This window comes from Staurois parvus, unplaced genomic scaffold, assembly GCF_062004578.1.
Source record: "Staurois parvus isolate SC_StPar_1 unplaced genomic scaffold, SC_StPar_1.0 ptg001297l, whole genome shotgun sequence".
Taxonomy (NCBI): Eukaryota; Metazoa; Chordata; class Amphibia; order Anura; family Ranidae; genus Staurois; species Staurois parvus.
Window position 1 is genome coordinate 24,895 of NW_028319093.1, and position 21,770 is coordinate 46,664.

Here is a 21,770-nt window from a genome sequence, read left to right on the forward strand (position 1 = left end):
ATTCTCTGGGTTTCCTCCATCCTTCACTCTCCCATCCCCAGAACTTTATCCTACCCCTGCCCTCTTATCCCTAAGCTTCTGCCAACCCCTACTCTTCTATCCTCCAGGCTTCCTAGACTGTCCATTCTCTTCCCTCAGGCTTCCCCTAGACTTTCTTTTGCCATAGAACAATGGCTGCCATCCTGGCCTGCCAGCTCCCCCATACTGCACAATGCACCACCTCAGCTGCTCTGCCACAGATCTCTCACTCTCCTGTTTACCATTCTCAGCCTCATTTGGTGAGAAGGTATGAGACACCCCACCCTGTTAGATCTTGCTTTGTCACCTCTTGAAAACCAAGTTTGAGAATGAAAACAAATTAAAACAAAATTTTATTTTAATGTGAGCAACAACACCAATGAGGGAAATTACAGGAAGATTTAAAGTAAAAAAATTCCTAAACCAAAAATCTGTAATATTTACATCATAGAACATATATAACATTGTATACATGGAATCTATAGAACACCTCCCGGCACCTGGATCCTGTGCTATTGCTCTGGTGCACTACATGAAGACACAGCGATCGCTGATAGGCCAGGACATGTGTGTGACCCGCCAGGGGTCCAATGAGGAGCTTCAGAGAGGAACACAATGTGAATTCAGGGTTCTGCCACATCGAGGGGGAAAGATGACAGAGTGTGCTGGCTGTGGTATTATTTCTGTATACTGATCTCCACAGCGGCCCGTCCTCCTCCCATACATGTACCAGGCCACCACCCCGGCCCGTCCTCCCCCGACACGCGCACCAACCCACCCCGCCGGCCCGTCCCCCTCCGACACGCGCACCAACCCACCACAGCGGCCCGTCCTCCTCCGACACGCGCACCAACCCACCACGCCGGCCCGTCCTCCTCCGACACGCGCACCAACCCACCACAGCGGCCCGTCCTCCTCCGATACACATATCAAACCACCACGTCCTCCCGAAATGTGCACCTACCCACCACGCCGGCCCGTCCTCCAATACGCGTACCAAACTACCACATCCTCCCGAAATGTGCCCTTACCCACACCGGCCCGACCTCCTCCGATACATGTACCAAACCACCACGTCCTCCTGAGATGTGCACCTACCCACCACAGCGGTGCGCCCTCCTCCAATACACGTGCCAAACCGCCACACCGGCCCGTCCTCCTCCTCCGATACATATGCCAAACCGACCTATCCTCGTCCGATACAAGTACCAAACCACCACACCAGCCTGTCGTCCTCCAATATGTGCGCCTGCCCAGCACAGTAGCCTACCCTCCACACTGGCCTGTCCTCCGAAATGTGCATCCACCCTCCACACTGGCCCATCCTCCTCCAATATGTACACTGATCTACTACAGCAGGTCGTCCTTCTCTGATATGATACAGGGAAACCATGATCACAGTATACACAGCCTCAGGGGCGGACTGACCATTTGGAAACTCAGGCACTGCCTGAGGGCCCGGGGTTAGTAGGGGGCCACATGAGATGCTCCTGGTACCTTTTTTAATAGGCTTTTTTGAGTTTGGACAAGGACACAGGGGCCCCATGATCCCCCTATTGCCCAGGGGCCCCATGATCCCCCTATTGCCCAGGGGCCCCATGAGTTGTCTGTCAGCCTGTGACACTTTGCTGCAGATTTATTCCCATTCTCATGGCAAGCCAGCCTCCAATCTACACCACATCTCCCCTCTATATGGCAGAGTCCCGGCACCCTCTGCGTACCACACAAATGGGCCAATTTATAAAGATCGGGGAGATAAAAGCCCCTCCCCCAACTTCCAGCACTGATCATTACAAGTCTGATGAGAGGAAAAAAAAAAAAAAGCTGCCTCGAAGAAAGTCTCTTCTCCACCTCCATACATGAGAAATAAAGGATTGGGTGTGGTTTAAAGTGGAACTCTGGGGGAAAAAAATGTCACATGATGAAGTCTGTTGGAGGTATTAAGGCTGAATTTTAACCCGCCAATATTTTACCGGCTCACAGTGTGCAGTGAAATCAGAGTAAGCAACTGTACTACTGAGCAGGACTGAAGACTCGGCCAGAGGGAGGAGAATCAGCGGGATTGGCTCCTCCCCCACACCAGTTCTATCACTTGGTGATCCTGCCAGTAGACCACTTCCAGGAAAAGGCCAAGCTGTCCAACACAGTTGTTGGCATTTACATGGGTTGGGACAAACCATACACACTGCCGGGGAAGAGGGGGGGGGGGGGGGAGAAAAGGAGAGGGAGAGAAAAGGAGAAAGGGGGAGGGAAGGGGGTTACATTGGTCAGCTTTTAGTCATATGTTTTACTTTCTTTCAAAAGGAAAAAAAAAAGTTTTTTTTGTAGATTACGTGGAGTTGCCTCTCACATAAGTCTACCTGTCCATCTACGAGTCCCCTGTCCAGAAGGTGACAACACTGCTCTGTGATTTGGGAACAGAACAAACAGTGTTGTCAATGTTACAGGAAGTAGACTAATAAAAGGATTTACTGGCAGGATCCACAGGTAACATCATGTGACAGGTAAAACCAGAAACAGCCGTATTAATGCGGTCAGCCTGCAGAGGGCATCAGTTTGGCCTTGCTTGGAGTTCCACTTTACAGTGATAGGAAAACAACTCGAAAAAAGCAGAATAATGTTCATAAAATTGAGAAATTTCCTGTGAAATGGATTTTTTCTGCCTTATTTTTGTATATTTGCTGAAACAGAAGAAAATAGTCGGGAGCAGCTTCTAAAATAAACAGCAATTTACAATATCTGGAGGAAAACACGAACCGGAGGTGTGATCTTTATAAACAGGCCTGGAAGTGGGCCGGCAGGTGGATCATTCCATGTGACCTCTGTCCAGCTCTGTGATTGGTCTGCCCCCCCATCACAGGGTTCACACACCCCTATAGAGGAGCGGCACTAACCAGCTACACCCTCCAGGGGGCACTACAGTCCGTGACTTGCAGGGAAAGGGTTAACATGACGATTATCTGTCCCTGATCCGAATCTGGAGGTCCGTGTGACGCAGTTACTCCACGCTTTCCGGAATCTCACAATCGTCCACGATCAGCGTATGGATGATCCCCTCCCGCCGCTTGCCGCTGCTCACCGCCTTGATGCAGCAATCGTGATTGCCGATGCTGAAGTGCGTCTCCGTACCGTCCTCCACAAACTCCCCCTGGGGACAGGAGACACAACGTTGGGGACGTTCTACAAATAAAATGGGGCTTTGTAGTCTGTACACAATGTTCATATCAATAAAGTTTCATCCATACAAGAAAATGAGAACTGCCAATAACAGCGCCTATCCCATTGCTGCGTGTTCTGCTTCTTACAGTGCCCCCATACTGTGCCCCTCCTGACTCCCACCCCCGTACTGTGACCCTCCTAACTCCACCCCTCCCCTGTACTGTGCCCCTCCTGACCCCCCCCCCCGTACTATGTCCTCCTGACTCCCCCTGTACTGTGCTCTCCTGACTGTCCCCCCCCTACTCTGCCCTCCTGCCCCCTCCCGACTCCCACCCCCGTACTGTGCCCCTCCTAACTCCACCCCTCCCCTGTACTGTGCCCCTCCTAACTCAACCCCCCCTCTGTACTGTGCCCCTTCTGACCCCCCTCCCGTACTGTGTCCTCCTGTCTCCCCCTGTTTTGTGCTCTCCTGACTGTCCCCCCCCCCCGTGCTGTTCCGTCCTGCCCCCCCCCCCCCCTCTATGGGGGGGTACAGTATTGCATGACCACGCAACTGTCATTCAAAGTGTGACAGCGCTGAAAGCTGAAAACTGGCCTGGACAGGAAGGGGGGAGGGAGTTCCGGACTAGAAGGGGTTAAACTTTTCAGTATCATATCTATAACAGCTCACAAGCCCCCCTATAGGATATCATAGTGCAGGTGACAGGTTCTCTTTAAGGATTCATCAGCGATCTATTGTACCCCAGACGTCTGCATTCTCCTGCCACGGACTGAGTGCACACGGGCCAATCAGATCCCTTCACAGTCCTTGTGGCTGATACGGACGGCTGTGAACGCAGAAGTGATCAGAGCTGAGCGCTTCCAGGTTCATTCTTCACACCGGAGATCAGGATATTAGCCACTCCCCCTCATGACACCCAGCAGGGACAGGGGAGCCTGAGGCACATTGGAGGGAGAGGAGGGTGCCATCAGAAGTAATCCGGGGGCTGTAAAGCTGAATGTGAAAGTCTGAAATGGTGTCCATGCTGGAGCTGCCATTGATGGAGGATACGCCCCACCCCCGTCACGCCCCACCCCCGCCACTTAAAGTAGAAACAAGTCAAAGATACTTACCTCTGCTCTGGTGGCTCTGGGCTGGCATCTTCTCCTGGGAATTTTTTTTGGATGCCAATCTTCAGCTGTCTGAACTGGCCGATGCGGGATGACGTCACTCCCACGCATGCACAGCTCAGTGTGCATTCCACAGAGGGTGGAGAACAGGCAAGTAGGTGTATTTTATTACAGAAGAGACATTGGCTGTCTCCTCCTCCTCTGCAACAAAGAATTGTCTGTTCACACACTTTAAAGTGGCTGTAAACCTCAGACATGAAATCTGAACAAAGCACATCCCTCTATAGTGTCTACTTGTCCTAGTCCAGAGCACTGAGTGTCATTTCTGTCTGCTGCCTCCTTCCTCTGATCAGCAGGAGTCACTTCTCACAGGTTTTCCTGACACCAAGAAAAAAAAAAAAATGGTGATGGGGGAGCTCCAGCATACAGCCTGTGATTGACAGCCTCAGCTCTGTTCCTGTATGCAGGGAGGCGTGTCCCTTCCCTCCAATCAGCTCTCACTGAGTCTTGCAGATTGTAACTTTAGTTCCCCGCCCCCTGATTTCTGAACTCTCAGACAAGCGATATAAAGTATGCGCTTTGAACGGCTGTAGAGAGAAGACTGCAGATAAACAGGTACAACTTATGTAGGTGGATTAGTTTCATCTCTGTATCTGGGGCCGATCACCTCACTGGGGTTATGGAAGGTTTACAACCACTTTAAATGTCAACTGACACCACATCAGTGGGCAGTAGAGGGCCTGGGATCCCTCAGGCTCCATACTGACCCAAGGATGAGTGTGAGGATGAAGAGTGAAGCCATCTAATCCTTCCAGGGGACATGAAGGCAGCACAAGGGGGGGGACTCTGGCAGCACAGGGGGCGGGACCCCGGCAGCATAGGGGGCGGGACTCCCCTGGGTCATTTATAACATCTGATCGGCTTCATCTTAGTGACCTAATCAATAACAATCAATCAATAAGCGTCATGTGATCTGTGGCCACCTACCGCAGTCTCCAGCTTCTGTCCATTACACCAAACGTCCATCGTGTCCTTCTCTGCAACGGGAGAAACCAATTATAATCCAACATAATCTGGGGGGGGTGTAGAGGAATTTGTATATCCTGGGGGTGGAGCCGGATCTGTATTCTCCCGGGGGTAGAACCAGATTTTGTATTCCCCTAGGGGGTGGAGCCGGATTTGTATTCCCTAGGGAGTGGAGCCAGATTTTGTATTCCCCCGGGGGTGGAGCCAGATTTTGTATTCCCCTAGAGGGTTGAGCTGGATTTGTATTCCCCAGGGGTGGAGCCAGATTTGTATTCCCCTAGGGGGTGGAGCCAGATTTGTATTCCCCTAGGGGTGGAGCCAGATTTGTATTCCCCTAGGGGGTGGAGCCAGATTTGTATTCCCTTAGGGGGTGGAGCCAGATTTGTATTCCCCTAGGGGCTGGAGCCAGATTGTATTCCCCTAGGGGCTGGAGCCAGATTTGTATTCCCCTAGGGGGAGGAGCCAGATTTGTATTCCCCTAGGGGGAGGAGCCAGATTTGTATTCCCCCAGGGCTGGAACCAGATTTTGTATTCCCCCGGGGAGCGCAGCCGGAATTTGCATTCCTCATCTGATGGGATTCTATTCCCCTAGGGCTGGAGCCAGATTTGTATTTCCCAGGGGGTAGAGCCGGATTTGCAATCCTCAGGGTGGAGCGGGATTATTATTCTCTCAGGGGGTGGAGCTACATTTGTAGTTCCCAGGGGGTGGAGCCAGATTTGGATTCCTCAAGGTGAGGCCACTTTTGTATTCCTCTGGGGTGGGGGCTGGTTTTGTATTCCCCTAGGGGGTGGAGCAAGATTTGAATTCCCCTAAGGGGTGGAACAAGATTTGTATTTCTTTGGGGTTGGAGCTACATTTTCCAAGGGGTGGAGCCGGATCTATATCCCCCCCCCCCCCCCCCGCGGGTGGGGCCGGTTTTGTATTCCCCTAGGGGGTGGAGCACAATCTGAATTCCTCCCCGCGGGTGGGGTCGGTTTTGTATTCCCTAGGGAATGGAGCAATATTTTGAATTCCTCTAGGGGGTGGAACAAGATTTGTATGACGAGGTGGGGTGGGGGGAGCTGGATGCAGATGACAGAACCAAAGCACTCACCCAGCACCACCCTGTAGTCCTCTCCATCTAGGTGGAGCACCCAGGTGTTGGTGGTCTTGGACCGGTTCTCCATGTACTTCTTCAGACTCTTGCCGTTCACCTCCAGCGTGTATTCGTAGGCGAAGCCGCTGACGGCGTCGATGTTGATGGTGGCCTTCGTCTGAGACGCTCCAACCGGAAACGTCTCCTTCCCCACCAGTTTGAACATCCAATCCTTCCGGATAATCTCCTGACACCAGAGAGAGAACAAAGACCGCACGTCATCTCCTGAGGACACCACCCACCGCACGTCATCTCCTGAGGACACCACCCACCGCACGTCATCTCCTGAGGACACTACCCACCGCACGTCATCTCCTGAGGACACTACCCACCGCACGTCATCTCCTGAGGACACCACCCACCGCACGTCATCTCCTGAGGACACCACCCACCGCACGTCATCTCCTGAGGACACCACCCACCGCACGTCATCTCCTGAGGACACCACCCACCGCACGTCATCTCCTGAGGACACCACCCACCGCACGTCATCTCCTGAGGACGCTACCCACCGCACGTCATCTCCTGAGGACACCACCCACCGCACGTCATCTCCTGAGGACGCTACCCACCGCACGTCATCTCCTGAGGACACCACCCACCGCACGTCATCTCCTGAGGACGCTACCCACCGCACGTCATCTCCTGAGGACGCTACCCACCGCACGTCATCTCCTGAGGACACTACCCACCGCACGTCATCTCCTGAGGACACTACCCACCGCACGTCATCTCCTGAGGACACTACCCACCGCACGTCATCTCCTGAGGACACTACCCACCGCAGTCATCTCCTGAGGACACTACCCACCGCACGTCATCTCCTGAGGACACTACCCACCGCACGTCATCTCCTGAGGACACTACCCACCGCACGTCATCTCCTGAGGACACTACCCACCGCACGTCATCTCCCGAACACGGATCTGAGGACACTACCCACCGCACGTCATCTCCTGAGGACGCTACCCACCGCACGTCATCTCCTGAGGACACTACCCACCGCACGTCATCTCCTGAGGACACTACCCACCGCACGTCATCTCCCGAACACGGATCTGAGGACACTACCCACCGCACGTCATCTCCTGAGGACACTACCCACCGCACGTCATCTCCTGAGGACACTACCCACCGCACGTCATCTCCCGAACACGGATCTGAGGACACTACCCACCGCACATCATCTCCTGAGGACACTACCCACCGCACGTCATCTCCCGAACACAGATCTGAGGACACCACCCACCGCACGTCACCTCCTGAGGACACTACCCACCGCACGTCATCTCCTGAGGACACTACCCACCGCACGTCATCTCCTGAGGACACTACCCACCGCACGTCATCTCCCGAACACGGATCTGAGGACACTACCCACCGCACGTCATCTCCTGAGGACGCTACCCACCGCACGTCATCTCCTGAGGACACTACCCACCGCACGTCATCTCCTGAGGACACTACCCACCGCACGTCATCTCCCGAACACGGATCTGAGGACACTACCCACCGCACGTCATCTCCTGAGGACACTACCCACCGCACGTCATCTCCTGAGGACACTACCCACCGCACGTCATCTCCCGAACACGGATCTGAGGACACTACCCACCGCACATCATCTCCTGAGGACACTACCCACCGCACGTCATCTCCCGAACACAGATCTGAGGACACCACCCACCGCACGTCACCTCCTGAGGACACTACCCACCGCACATCATCTCCTGAGGACACTACCCACCGCACGTCATCTCTCGAACACAGATCTGAGGACACTACCCACCGCACGTCATCTCCTGAGGACACTACCCACCGCACGTCATCTGAGGACACTACCCACCGCACGTCATCTCCCGAACACGGATCTGAGGACACTACCCACCGCACGTCATCTCCTGAGGACGCTACCCACCGCACGTCATCTCCTGAGGACACTACCCACCGCACGTCATCTCCTGAGGACACTACCCACCGCACGTCATCTCCCGAACACGGATCTGAGGACACTACCCACCGCACGTCATCTCCTGAGGACACTACCCACCGCACGTCATCTCCTGAGGACACTACCCACCGCACGTCATCTCCCGAACACGGATCTGAGGACACTACCCACCGCACGTCATCTCCTGAGGACGCTACCCACCGCACGTCATCTCCTGAGGACGCTACCCACCGCACGTCATCTCCTGAGGACACTACCCACCGCACGTCATCTCCCGAACACGGATCTGAGGACACTACCCACCGCACGTCATCTCCTGAGGACGCTACCCACCGCACGTCATCTCCTGAGGACGCTACCCACCGCACGTCATCTCCTGAGGACACTACCCACCGCACGTCATCTCCCGAACACAGATCTGAGGACACTACCCACCGCACGTCATCTCCTGAGGACACTACCCACCGCACGTCATCTCCTGAGGACACTACCCACCGCACGTCATCTTCCGAACACGGATTTGAGGACACTACCCACCGCACCGGCGTGAAGGGTGACCTGAGGACACTACCCACCGCACCGGCGTGAAGGGTGACCTGAGGACACTACCCACCGCACCGGCGTGAAGGGTGACCTGAGGACACTACCCACCGCACCGGCGTGAAGGGTGACCTGAGGACACTACCCACCGCACCGGCGTGAAGGGTGACCTGAGGACACTACCCACCGCACCGGCGTGAAGGGTGACCTGAGGACACTACCCACCGCACCGGCGTGAAGGGCGACCTGAGGACACTACCCACCGCACCGGCGTGAAGGGCAACCTGAGGACACTACCCACCGCACCGGCGTGAAGGGCGATCTGAGGACACTACCCACTGCACCGGCATGAAGGATGACCTGAGGACACTACCCACCGCACCGGCGTGAAGGGACAGAAGGACGAGACGCGGTGCATCATGGGAAATGCTTCATCTGCTCCTGCACTGTTGAAGTTTAATGTGTGCACAGAAAACCTTCCCTTGTCTCCCCCCCCTCCTTCATCAACTTGAAATTACAATTCTTCAATCAAATCATTTTGTTTTCAGGAAATAACTATTCGGAGACCCAGTAATGTCATCCCCGGGTCTGTCTGCTGGGGTTTGCTCCAAGTTTGGTGGGAGGGGCTAGCAGGCTGCTGTAAACATCACTTCTCTGCCTCAGACCTCATTTAAAAGCAAGAGTTTTAAATGAAAGAACACATCCCGGCATCCCTTTAAACATGCATGCTGCTCCTGTGCATTATATGAAGGAACACATCCCGGCATCCCTTTATACGTGCATGCTTTTCCTGTGCATTATATGAAGGAACACATCCCAGCATCCCTTTATACGCGCATGCTGCTCCTGTGCAATATATGAAGGAACACAACCCAGCATCCCTTTAAACGCGCATGCTGTTCCTGTGCATATGAAAAAACACGTCCCGGAATCCCTTTACACATGTATGCTCCTGCATGTTGGCAACTGGGAGCTGCAGATTTTAGCATTGCAAAATACTGATCAGTTGCTTGAGCATGTGCATCTAAAGAGATGCTAGGATGTGTTTTTCATACAGTGCCCAGGGATGGATTGCAAAGGAGTTGTGATAGGGGGCCAAACACAGTACAGATCAGGAGGAGAAGTGTCTAAGGACTGAAGTCATTCAGACAGGAAATGGTGGAGACTTTTAGGTTCATATGGCGCACCTCACCATAACCTAAACGTTGGACAGAATTACGCTGAAAGTCTCTTGTGAGATATTTCATGGCTGGCATGAGATCAGCCTCCAATCACACTTCAGTAAGGAGAAGTGAGCAAAGTCTGGCCTCTTATTTTCGAATCTTCACAAATGAAATGGAGGCTGAGAGATGACAGACAGACATTTCCTGGACCCAGCAGTGTATGTTGTGTTTCTCTGTGATCTGTGGGAGTTGGGTGCCTAGATGTCCATGCAGTATATACAGAAGGCCTCACCTTCCCGTCCACATAGACCACTCTCTTCCCCGACGTCGTGCCATGTTCAAACTCAATCTTATGGACGCCGTCACTGAGAGCGACTTCCCACACGGCCACAAGGTCGGTCATCTTCTCCAGCCGGGCCGTAGCGCGATCTGTAGGGAGATGAAGAGGGTCACATGGTGTCCGGGGGGGGGGGGGGGGGGTACTCAGACAGATCACCGGACTCAGTGACATGATAATGATCTCCGGGATTAGAGGAGGTTCACACCACACACAGGGATTAGGTGTGCAGATGGAGAGACACGGACCGCAGGTGAGGACAATACAGAGGATGGATATGAGGGGGATAGAATTCTACATCTTACTCAGAATTAGGGAGGAGAGAAGCAGAGGATCCACGGATACAATACACAGCAGAGGATCCACGGATACAATACACAGCAGAGGATCCACGGATACAATACACAGCAGAGGATCCACGGATACAATACAGAGCAGAGGATCCACGGATACAATACACAGCAGAGGATCCACGGATACAATACACAGCAGAGGATCCACAGATACAATACACAGCAGAGGATCCACGGATACAATACACAGCAGAGGATCCACAGATACAATACACAGCAGAGGATCCACAGATACAATACACAGCAGAGGATCCACAGATACAATACACAGCAGAGGATCCACAGATCCAATACACAGCGGAGGATCCACAGATCCAATACACAGCGGAGGATCCACAGATCCGATACACAGCGGAGGATCCACAGATCCGATACACAGCGGAGGATCCACAGATCCGATACACAGCGGAGGATCCACAGATCCGATACACAGCGGAGGATCCACAGATCCGATACACAGCAGAGGATCCACGGATCCGATACACAGCAGAGGATCCACGGATCCGATACACAGCAGAGGATCCACGGATCCGATACACAGCAGAGGATCCACGGATACGATACACAGCAGAGGATCCACGGATACGATACACAGCAGAGGATCCACGGATACGATACACAGCAGAGGATCCACGGATACGATACACAGCAGAGGATCCACGGATACGATACACAGCAGAGGATCCACGGATACGATACACAGCAGAGGATCCACGGATACGATACACAGCAGAGGATCCACGGATACGATACACAGCAGAGGATCCACAGATACGATACACAGCAGAGGATCCACAGATACGATACACAGCAGAGGATCCACAGATACGATACACAGCAGAGGATCCACAGATACGATACACAGCAGAGGATCCACAGATACGATACACAGCAGAGGATCCACAGATACATTACACAGCAGAGGATCCACAGATACATTACACAGCAGAGGATCCACAGATACATTACACAGCAGAGGATCCACGGATACAATACACAGCAGAGGATCCACGGATACAATACACAGCAGAGGATCCACAGATACATTACACAGCAGAGGATCCACGGATACGATACACAGCAGAGGATCCACAGATACAATACACAGCAGAGGATCCACAGATACAATACACAGCAGAGGATCCACAGATACAATACACAGCAGAGGATCCACAGATACAATACACAGCAGAGGATCCACAGATACAATACACAGCAGAGGATCCACAGATACAATACACAGCAGAGGATCCACAGATACAATACACAGCAGAGGATCCACAGATACAATACACAGCAGAGGATCCACAGATACAATACACAGCAGAGGATCCGCAGATACAATACACAGCAGAGGATCCACAGATACAATACACAGCAGAGGATCCACGGATACAATACACAGCAGAGGATCCACAGATACAATACACAGCAGAGGATCCACAGATACAATACACAGCAGAGGATCCACAGATACAATACACAGCAGAGGATCCACAGATACAATACACAGAAGAGGATCCACAGATACAATACACAGCAGAGGATCCACGGATACAATACACAGCAGAGGATCCACGGATACAATACACAGCAGAGGATCCACAGATACAATACACAGCAGAGGATCCACGGATACAATACACAGCAGAGGATCCACAGATACAATACACAGCAGAGGATCCACAGATACAATACACAGCAGAGGATCCACAGATACAATACACAGCAGAGGATCCACAGATACAATACACAGCAGAGGATCCACAGATACAATACACAGCAGAGGATCCACGGATACAATACACAGCAGAGGATCCACGGATACGATACACAGCAGAGGATCCACGGATACGATACACAGCAGAGGATCCACAGATACAATACACAGCAGAGGATCCACGGATACGATACACAGCAGAGGATCCACAGATACGATACACAGCAGAGGATCCACGGATACAATACACAGCAGAGGATCCACAGATACAATACACAGCAGAGGATCCACAGATACAATACACAGCAGAGGATCCACAGATACAATACACAGCAGAGGATCCACAGATACAATACACAGCAGAGGATCCACAGATACAATACACAGCAGAGGATCCACGGATACAATACACAGCAGAGGATCCACGGATACGATACACAGCAGAGGATCCACGGATACGATACACAGCAGAGGATCCACAGATACGATACACAGCAGAGGATCCACGGATACAATACACAGCAGAGGATCCACAGATACAATACACAGCAGAGGATCCACAGATACAATACACAGCAGAGGATCCACGGATACAATACACAGCAGAGGATCCACGGATACAATACACAGCAGAGGATCCACAGATACAATACACAGCAGAGGAGAAAAGTACCCGTCATTCCAGTCAGATAAACGAAATCGGTTAAGATCCCAGCGATGAGGTTTATGGCCTGGATCATACATGGACTGGGAACGGTTCATAACGTCTGTCCCGGATCACGCATGGACAGGCAATAGTTTATAATGACACCTGCGCTCTGATGGGGGCACAATGATGGGGTCACCTGTGCTCTGATGGGGGCACAATGATGGGGGCACAATAATGGGGTCACCTGCGCTCTGATGGGGGCACAATAATGGGGTCACCTGCGCTCTGATGGGGGCACCTACTCACTAATTGGATACACTGATGGGGACACCTGCTTTTTGGGGGCAGATGGGGGAATGTAGGGGGGCAGATGTACACAGGGGGTAGACGGGAGAATGTATGGGGCAGATGTACACAGGGGGGTAGATGGGGGAATGTAGGGGGCAGATGTACACAGGGGGGTAGATGGGGGAATTTAGAGGGGCAGATGTACACAGGGGGTAGATGGGGGAAGTATGGGGCAGATGTACACAGGGGGTGGTGGGGTGTACGGGGGGGGGGGCAGATGTACACAGGGACACAGGGGGTGGTGGAGTGTACGGGGGGCAGATGTACATAGGGGGTGGTGGAGTGTACGGGGGGGGGGAAGGTGTACACAGGGGGTGGAGTGTACGGGGGGGGGGGGGCAGATGTACACAGGGACACAGGGGGTGGTGGAGTGTACGGGGGGCAGATGTACATAGGGGGTGGTGGAGTGTACGGGGGGGGGGGAAGGTGTACACAGGGGGTGGAGTGTACGGGGGGGGCAGATGTACATAGGGGGTGGTGGAGTGTACGGGGGGGGGGGGGCAGATGTACACAGGGGGTGGTGGAGTGTACGGGGGGGGGGGGGGAAGGTGTACACAGGGGGTGGAGTGTACGGGGGGGGCAGATGTACATAGGGGGTGGTGGAGTGTACGGGGGGGGGGGGGCAGATGTACACAGGGGGTGGTGGAGTGTACGGGGGGGGGGGGGGAAGGTGTACACAGGGGGTGGAGTGTACGGGGGGGGGCAGATGTACATAGGGGGTGGTGGAGTGTACGGGGGGGGGGGGCAGATGTACATAGGGGGTGGTGGAGTGTACGGGGGGGGGGGCAGATGTACACAGGACAGAAGTACTCCATCACCCTCAATTATTGGATCTCGGCTACTCACAGCAGCTGAATTGCAGCCTTCAGGTTAAGGAAGAACTCTGCTCCCAATGATCTTCTAGGGGTGACCCCCACACACACGGCTGGTACACATTCATGGTGACTCTGGTCTGATGTACACAGAGCTTAGCGGAGTTCTTCTTTAACATCTGAAAGCTGTTAGAAAAATATGATTTCCTTCCTGGGGGAGGGGCTATATGCAGGAAGGAGGGGAGGGGACCTTCTTGTAGGTGGGACATTACCTCACTTCATCATCGTACATCGTCACCTCCTGGTGGGCCGCCATTCCTCCCCTCCAATCCGCAGCATGAGAGAGAAAGAACTAGAATTATAAACATGGCAAGGACTTGTGTGATTGGATGACGGTGATGTGGCAGGGATCATGTGATACAATACAAACTCCATGGACTCCTGTGACTGGATGAAGGCAGCTGGGGTGGGGAATCATGTTATACAAAACAGACTGTAGGGTCTCCTGTGATTGGATGATGGTGGCATGGCAGGACCATGTGATTGGATACACCAGTACATACTGCAGGGTCTCCTGTGATTGGATGATGGTGGCATGGCAGGATCATGTGATTGGATACACCAGTACATACTGCAGGGTCTCCTGTGATTGGATGATGGTGGCATGGCAGGACCATGTGATTGGATACACCAGTACATACTGCAGGGTCTCCTGTGATTGGATGATGGTGGCATGGCAGGACCATGTGATTGGATACACCAGTACAGACTGCAAGGGCTCCTGTGATTGGATGATGGCACTAATGACACGGGTAATAAATGTGTACAATCACTGCATACACGGAGCGATGAGCGGAGATGGTACAGAGGGAAAACAGAGACAAGAACAGGACTGAGTACAGCACCTCCCCCATTCTATACACAACATTGGGCCAGGATCTTGTGAATGGATTGGTGGTGGTGGTGTTGGGGGGGGGGGGGGGGGGGTAAGATTACATTCTCTGTCCGATGATCTCTCACTGCGATGACATATCGAAGATTTTCCGTGACTCCCCTCCATCCATGACCTTTTTGTCTCCCACTCCCGCACCCTACTTGCAATTACAGAAACCTGACTCCCAGCAGCAGATTCTGCTTCCCCCACAGCACTTCCCTATGGAGGTCTCACCCGGACCCCCTCACCCGGACCCCCTCACCCAGACCCCCTCACCCAGACCCCCTCACCCAGACCCCCTCACCCAGACCCCCTCACCCAGACCCCCTCACCCAGACCCCCTCACCCAGACCCCCTCACCCAGACCCAGTGGTCAGAAAGGTGGTGGGGTTGGTTGGTTTCTATCCCCACTGAGCACCTTTCAAGTCCTCCCACACCCCCCCCCCCCCCCCCCCCTCTATCCTCTTCTTTTGAGGCTCACGTTACCCGTTTTTACTCCGATCTCTCTGAGGATTGCAGAGATCTATCGGCCTCCTGGACCCATGTCCCGCTTTCTTGGTGTCTTCTCTGCCTGGCTACCCTACTTTCTCTTCTCCTTTGAGATACCCACCATCATCCTTACTAACATCCCCATTAATGTTATCTTTGCACTCCTGGAACCTCACCAAGACCCCCCTCGCCTCTCTGTGATCTCAACCTCATCACCTCGTCTCCAACCGCCTACCCCTCCAAGCAGCAAACTATCACCTGCAGAAACCTTCACAACTTGAACCCGGCTCCTTTCCACTCTGCAACTGACCTCCTCTGTGACAGAATCTCTCCCCTGTCCTGCCCTGACCACTGCTGTCTACAACAGTTCACTGTCATCCACAATAGACTCACTTGCTCCTCTAACAACACGAAGTATCCGGCCCCGACCGCTACAACCCGATGACACCAGAAATCTTAGGAGACAGAGTCGTGCGCTGGAGCGATTGTGGCGTAAAACCAAATCCCAGCAAGTATTCACCCGATATAAATCCGCTTTCTGAACATACAATTCCTCCCTCCATGCTGCCAAACAAGACGACTTTGTCACTCTCATCAATACCTTGTCATCCAGTCCTCCTCGTCTCTTCTCTACTTCTAACTCTCTACTTTCAGCAACTTCACCTCCACCCAGCACCTCACTCACCTCCACCTCAACCCAGCACCTCCACCTCCACCCAGCACCTCACTCACCTCCACCTCAACCCAGCACCTCCACCTCCACCCAGCACCTCACTCACCTCCACCTCAACCCAGCACCTCCACCTCCACCCAGCACCTCACTCACCTCCACCTCAACCCAGCACCTCACTCACCTCCACCTCCACCCAGTACCTCACTCACCTCCACCTCAACCCAGCACCTCCACCTCCACCCAGCACCTCACTCACCTCCACCTCAACCCAGCACCTCCACCCAGTACCTCACTCACCTCCACCCAGCACCTCACTCACCTCCACCTCCACCCAGTACCTCACTCACCTCCACCTCAACCCAGCACCTCCACCTCCACCCAGTACCTCACTCACCTCCACCTCAACCCAGTACCTCCACCTCCACCCAGTACCTCATTCACTGCTCACGAGATTGCAAATCATTTCAAAAACAAGATTGATGCAATTCTTGGGGCATCTCCACTGCACAGACATCCATCCCACTTAGCATACCTTATACTAAACCTCCTCAACACTTTCCTCTTCTGACCTTCTACTACCGAAGAGGTCACCAAACCTTTCTCAGAAACCCGTCCTACCAGCTGTCCACTAGACCCTGTTCCCTCACAACTACTCCGGTCATCCTCTTCTTCTATCCTATGCTCCCTCACTCACATCTTCAATCTCTTTACTGGCACCTTTCCCTCCCCCCTAGAGCGTGCTCCCTCATACTTAAAAAGCCCTCACTGGACCCCACCAACCTGAACAATGTTAGACCCATCTCCCTGCTGCCATTTACCTCTAAACTCCTAGAACGCTTAGTCTACAATCACCTGAGCTCCTCCCTCACCGACAACCTTCTTGGTCCCTTACAGTCTGGCTCTACCCCACCCGACGGCCCCTACTCCACGCTCTACCCCACCCGACGGCCCCTACTCCACGCTCTACCCCACCCGACGGCCCCTACTCCACGCTCTACCCCACCCGACGGCCCCTACTCCACGCTCTACCCCACCCGACGGCCCCTACTCCACGCTCTACCCCACCCGACGGCCCCTACTCCACGCTCTACCCCACCCGACGGCCCCTACTCCACGCTCTACCCCACCCGACGGCCCCCACTCCACGCTCTACCCCACCCGACGGCCCCTACTCCACGGCCCCTACTGCACGCTCTACCCCACCCGACGGCCCCTACTGCACGCTCTACCCCACCCGACGGCCCCTACTGCACGCTCTACCCCACCCGACGGCCCCTACTGCACGCTCTACCCCACCCGACGGCCCCTACTGCACGCTCTACCCCACCCGACGGCCCCTACTGCACGCTCTACCCCACCCGACGGCCCCTACTGCACGCTCTACCCCACCCGACGGCCCCTACTCCACGCTCTACCCCACCCGACGGCCCCTACTGCACGCTCTACCCCACCAGACGGCCCCTATTCCACGCTCTTCCCGACCCGACGATCCCTACTCCACGCTCTACCCGACCCGACGGCCCCTACTCCACGCTCTACCCGACCCGACGGCCCCTACTCCACGCTCTACCCGACCCGACGGCCCCTACTCCACGCTCTACCCGACCCGACGGCCCCTACTCCACGCTCTACCCGACCCGACGGCCCCTACTCCACGCTCTACCCGACCCGACGGCCCCTACTCCACGCTCTACCCGACCCGACGGCCCCTACTCCACGCTCTACCCGACCCGACGGCCCCTACTCCACGCTCTACCCGACCCGACGGCCCCTACTCCACGCTCTACCCGACCCGACGGCCCCTACTCCACGCTCTACCCGACCCGAACGGCCCCTACTCCACGCTCTACCCCACCCGAACGGCCCCTACTCCACGCTCTACCCCACCCGAACGGCCCCTACTCCACGCTCTACCCCACCCGAACGGCCCCTACTCCACGCTCTACCCCACCCGAACGGCCCCTACTCCACGCTCTACCCCACCCGAACGGCCCCTACTCCACGCTCTACCCCACCCGAACGGCCCCTACTCCACGCTCTACCCCACCCGAACGGCCCCTACTCCACGCTCTACCCCACCCGAACGGCCCCTACTCCACGCTCTACCCCACCCGAACGGCCCCTACTCCACGCTCTACCCCACCCGAACGGCCCCTACTCCACGCTCTTCCCGACCCGACGGCCCCTACTCCACGCTCTTCCCGACCCGACGGCCCCTACTCCACGCTCTACCCGACCCAACGGTCCCTACTCCACGCTCTTCCCAACCCAACGGCCCCTACGCCACGCTCTACCCAACGCAACAGCCCCTACCCCACACTCTACCCAACCCAACGGCTCCTACTCCATGCTCTTCTTAACCCAACGGCCTCTATTCCCTGCTCTTCCTACTAGACCTCTTTGCAGCCTTTGATACGGTTGACCACCCACTCCTTCTCAATAAACTCCACTGCCTTGGTCAAAGTGATTCAGCTCTATTTTGGTTCTCCTCCTACCTATTGCAGCGCTCCTTCAGCGTTACCTATAACTCTGTCTCCTCTCCACTCCCCCTCTCTGTAGGGGCCCCTCAAGGTTCTGTCCTTGGACCCCTTCTCTTCTCCATCTACACCTCCTCCCTTGGTCACTTGATAAACTCCCATGGCTTCCAGTACCATCTCTATGCTGATGACACACAAATCTATCTTTCTCCTCCTCACCTCACCGCTTCAGTCTCCTCCGCACCTCGCCCCTTCAGTCTCCTCCTCACCTCACCCCTTCAGTCTCCTCCGCTCCTCGCCCCTTCAGTCTCCTCCACATCCTCGCCCCTTCAGTCTCCTCCACATCCTCGCCCCTTCAGTCTCCTCCACATCCTCGCCCCTTCAGTCTCCTCCACATCCTCGCCCCTTCAGTCTCCTCCACATCCTCGCCCCTTCAGTCTCCTCCACATCCTCGCCCCTTCAGTCTCCTCCACATCCTCGCCCCTTCAGTCTCCTCCACATCCTCGCCCCTTCAGTCTCCTCCACATCCTCGCCCCTTCAGTCTCCTCCACATCCTCGCCCCTTCAGTCTCCTCCACATCCTCGCCCCTTCAGTCTCCTCCACACCTCGCCCCTTCAGTCTCCTCCTCACCTCGCCCCTTCAGTCTCCTCCTCACCTCGCCCCTTCAGTCTCCTCCTCACCTCGCCCCTTCAGTCTCCTCCACACCTCGCCCCTTCAGTCTCCTCCACACCTCGCCCCTTCAGTCTCCTCCACACCTCGCCCCTTCAGTCTCCTCCACACCTCGCCCCTTCAGCCTCCTTTTGCATTACTAACCTACTAAGTGACATATCGGCATGGATGTCACTCCACTTCCTCAAACTCAATCTTTCCAAAACTGAGCCCTTAGTATTCCCCCCCCCCCCCCCCAACCCAACTTCTCCATCAAGATCAATAACACAACCATCAGTCCCTCCCCTCATGCCAGGGTACTAGGTGTAATCCTAGACTCCCATCTGTCCTTCCAGCCCCATATCCAATCACTGTCCAAATCTTGTAGACTTCACCTCCACAACACCTCCAACCTCCCAAACTCCTCCAACCTCCGCCACATCTCTGCAACATCTCCAAGATACGCCCGTTCTTAACCACCGAAACCACAAAGCAACTTATTCACTAACTAGTTATCTCTCACCTTGACTATTGTAACTCCCTCCTCATTGGCCGACCTCATCGCAGGCTATCCCCTCTTCAGTCTTTCATGATCGCTGCTGCCAGACTCATCCACCTTACTAACCGTTCTGTATCTGCCAATCCCTCCACTGGCCTCCATTAGGTCTCCTCCACCCCCCTCTGCCAATCCCTCCATTTAGTGCCCTCCACCCCCCTCTGCCAATCCCTCCACTGGCCTCCATTAGGTCTCCTCCACCCCTCTCTGCCAATCCCTCCATTTAGTGCCCTCCACCCCCCTCTGCCAATCCCTCCACTGGCCTCCCATTGCCCAATGAGTAAAATTCAAAACAATAACTTATAAAGCCATTTAAAACTCCGCCCCAAATTACATCACCAATCTTGTCTCCAAATATCACCCAAACCGTCCTCTCCGCTCCTCCCACGACCTCCTGCTCTCTAGCTCCCTTGTCTCCTCCTCCCATGCTCATCTCCAGGACTTCTCCAGAGCCTCCCCCATCCTCTGGAACTCTCTACCCCAACTATCGCCTACTCTGCTCACTTTCTGGCGATCTCTGAAAACCGATCTCTTCAGGGAAGCCTATCCCACCCTCAGCTAATAATGCAATCTTCTACTCCTACCAGTCCCTCCCCCACAGTTACTACCTTTTGTACCACTAGCCCCTCCCTCTTAGATTGTAAGCTCCCGGGATCAGCCCCTCCCTCCTAGAGTGTAAACTCCCGGGATCAGCCCCTCCCTCCTAGAGTGTAAGCTCCTGGGATCAGGCCCCTCCCTCCTAGAGTGTAAGCTCCCGGGATCAGCCCCTCCCTCCTAGATTGTAAGCTCCCGGGATCAGCCCCTCCCTCTTAGATTGTAAGCTCCCAGGATCAGCCCCTCCCTCTTAGATTGTAAGCTCCCAGGATCAGGCCCCTCCCTCTTAGAGTGTAAGCTCCCAGGATCAGGGCCCTCCTATCCCTCTTGTATTGATCTGTATTGTCTCCCGTTATATTGTACAGCGCTGAGCACACTGTCGGCGCCATAAATCCTGTATAATAATAATAATGACGACTTCCTGTGCCGCTGACCCCAGGCATAGTAATAGTGGATGAGGTTGTCACGGGGAGGCAGAATATACCTCAGGGGTTCCCATCCCCATGAAGGGGGATCTAAGGGGAGGAGGGGGGACCCCGGTACACAGAGGCCTCCGTCTCCCGCGTTGTCCGGGACTCACCTGATTCTCTGGGCCGGAAGTTGGAGTGACGCGGCCCCCGCTGCCCGGGCAACTGTCTCCAGGTGACCAGCGTATGCAGCGGCCCCGCCCCTTCCTGCCCTTCGCTTATTTCCGCTTGTAATCCCGCCCACCGAGTGTTCTCTGACGTGATACGTGTCTCTGATCACGTGGTGTTTTGCCTTTTTAAAGCGCACCAAAGTCCAGGTGGGCGGGGTCCTTGTGTTCTGGGTGGGCGGAGCGTGCGCTAAGGACGATGACTGGCGGGGTCTGTGTTCGTTAGTGGGACTGTGGGCGGGGCCTTGCTGCCCTACACGGCTGTAGGCGGGGTGTTCCCCCTGTTTGTGGGAGGAGTCAGGCCATGTGTCTGTGGAAGGTGTACGGTGGCGGAATGCCCTGATTGGTGGATCTCTGGAATAGCTGTGTGGGAGGAGTTCAGATAAGAGATGGATGTAGTTGGGAAGCGATAGTAATACATTGTATCCGATCCTGGCAGGGTC

At 54.7% G+C, this 21,770-nt stretch overlaps 1 protein-coding gene across 4 annotated transcripts; it reads right to left on the reverse strand.

Annotated features, from left to right (window-relative positions):
• Nucleotides 1–353: 353 nt before the first annotated feature.
• Nucleotides 354–21,392, reverse strand: FAIM (Fas apoptotic inhibitory molecule). Of its 4 annotated transcripts, none has more exons than XM_089660960.1 (6): nt 21,274–21,374; nt 14,595–14,645; nt 10,396–10,532; nt 6,408–6,636; nt 5,275–5,324; nt 354–3,166 (listed from the first exon to the last, which is right to left on the reverse strand). In XM_089660960.1, exons 3-6 carry the CDS (start codon nt 10,504–10,506, stop codon nt 3,017–3,019), a joined length of 540 nt encoding a protein of 179 aa, XP_089517086.1. In that variant the 5' UTR covers nt 10,507–10,532; nt 14,595–14,645; nt 21,274–21,374; the 3' UTR covers nt 354–3,016. The 4 variants fall into 4 exon arrangements, with proteins under 4 accessions (XP_089517086.1, XP_089517087.1, XP_089517088.1 ...); XM_089660961.1 differs by lacking the exon at nt 21,274–21,374 and adding an exon at nt 21,178–21,262; XM_089660962.1 differs by lacking the exon at nt 14,595–14,645 and having other exon boundaries at nt 21,274–21,392.
• Between the last annotated feature and the right edge of the window lie 378 nt (nt 21,393–21,770).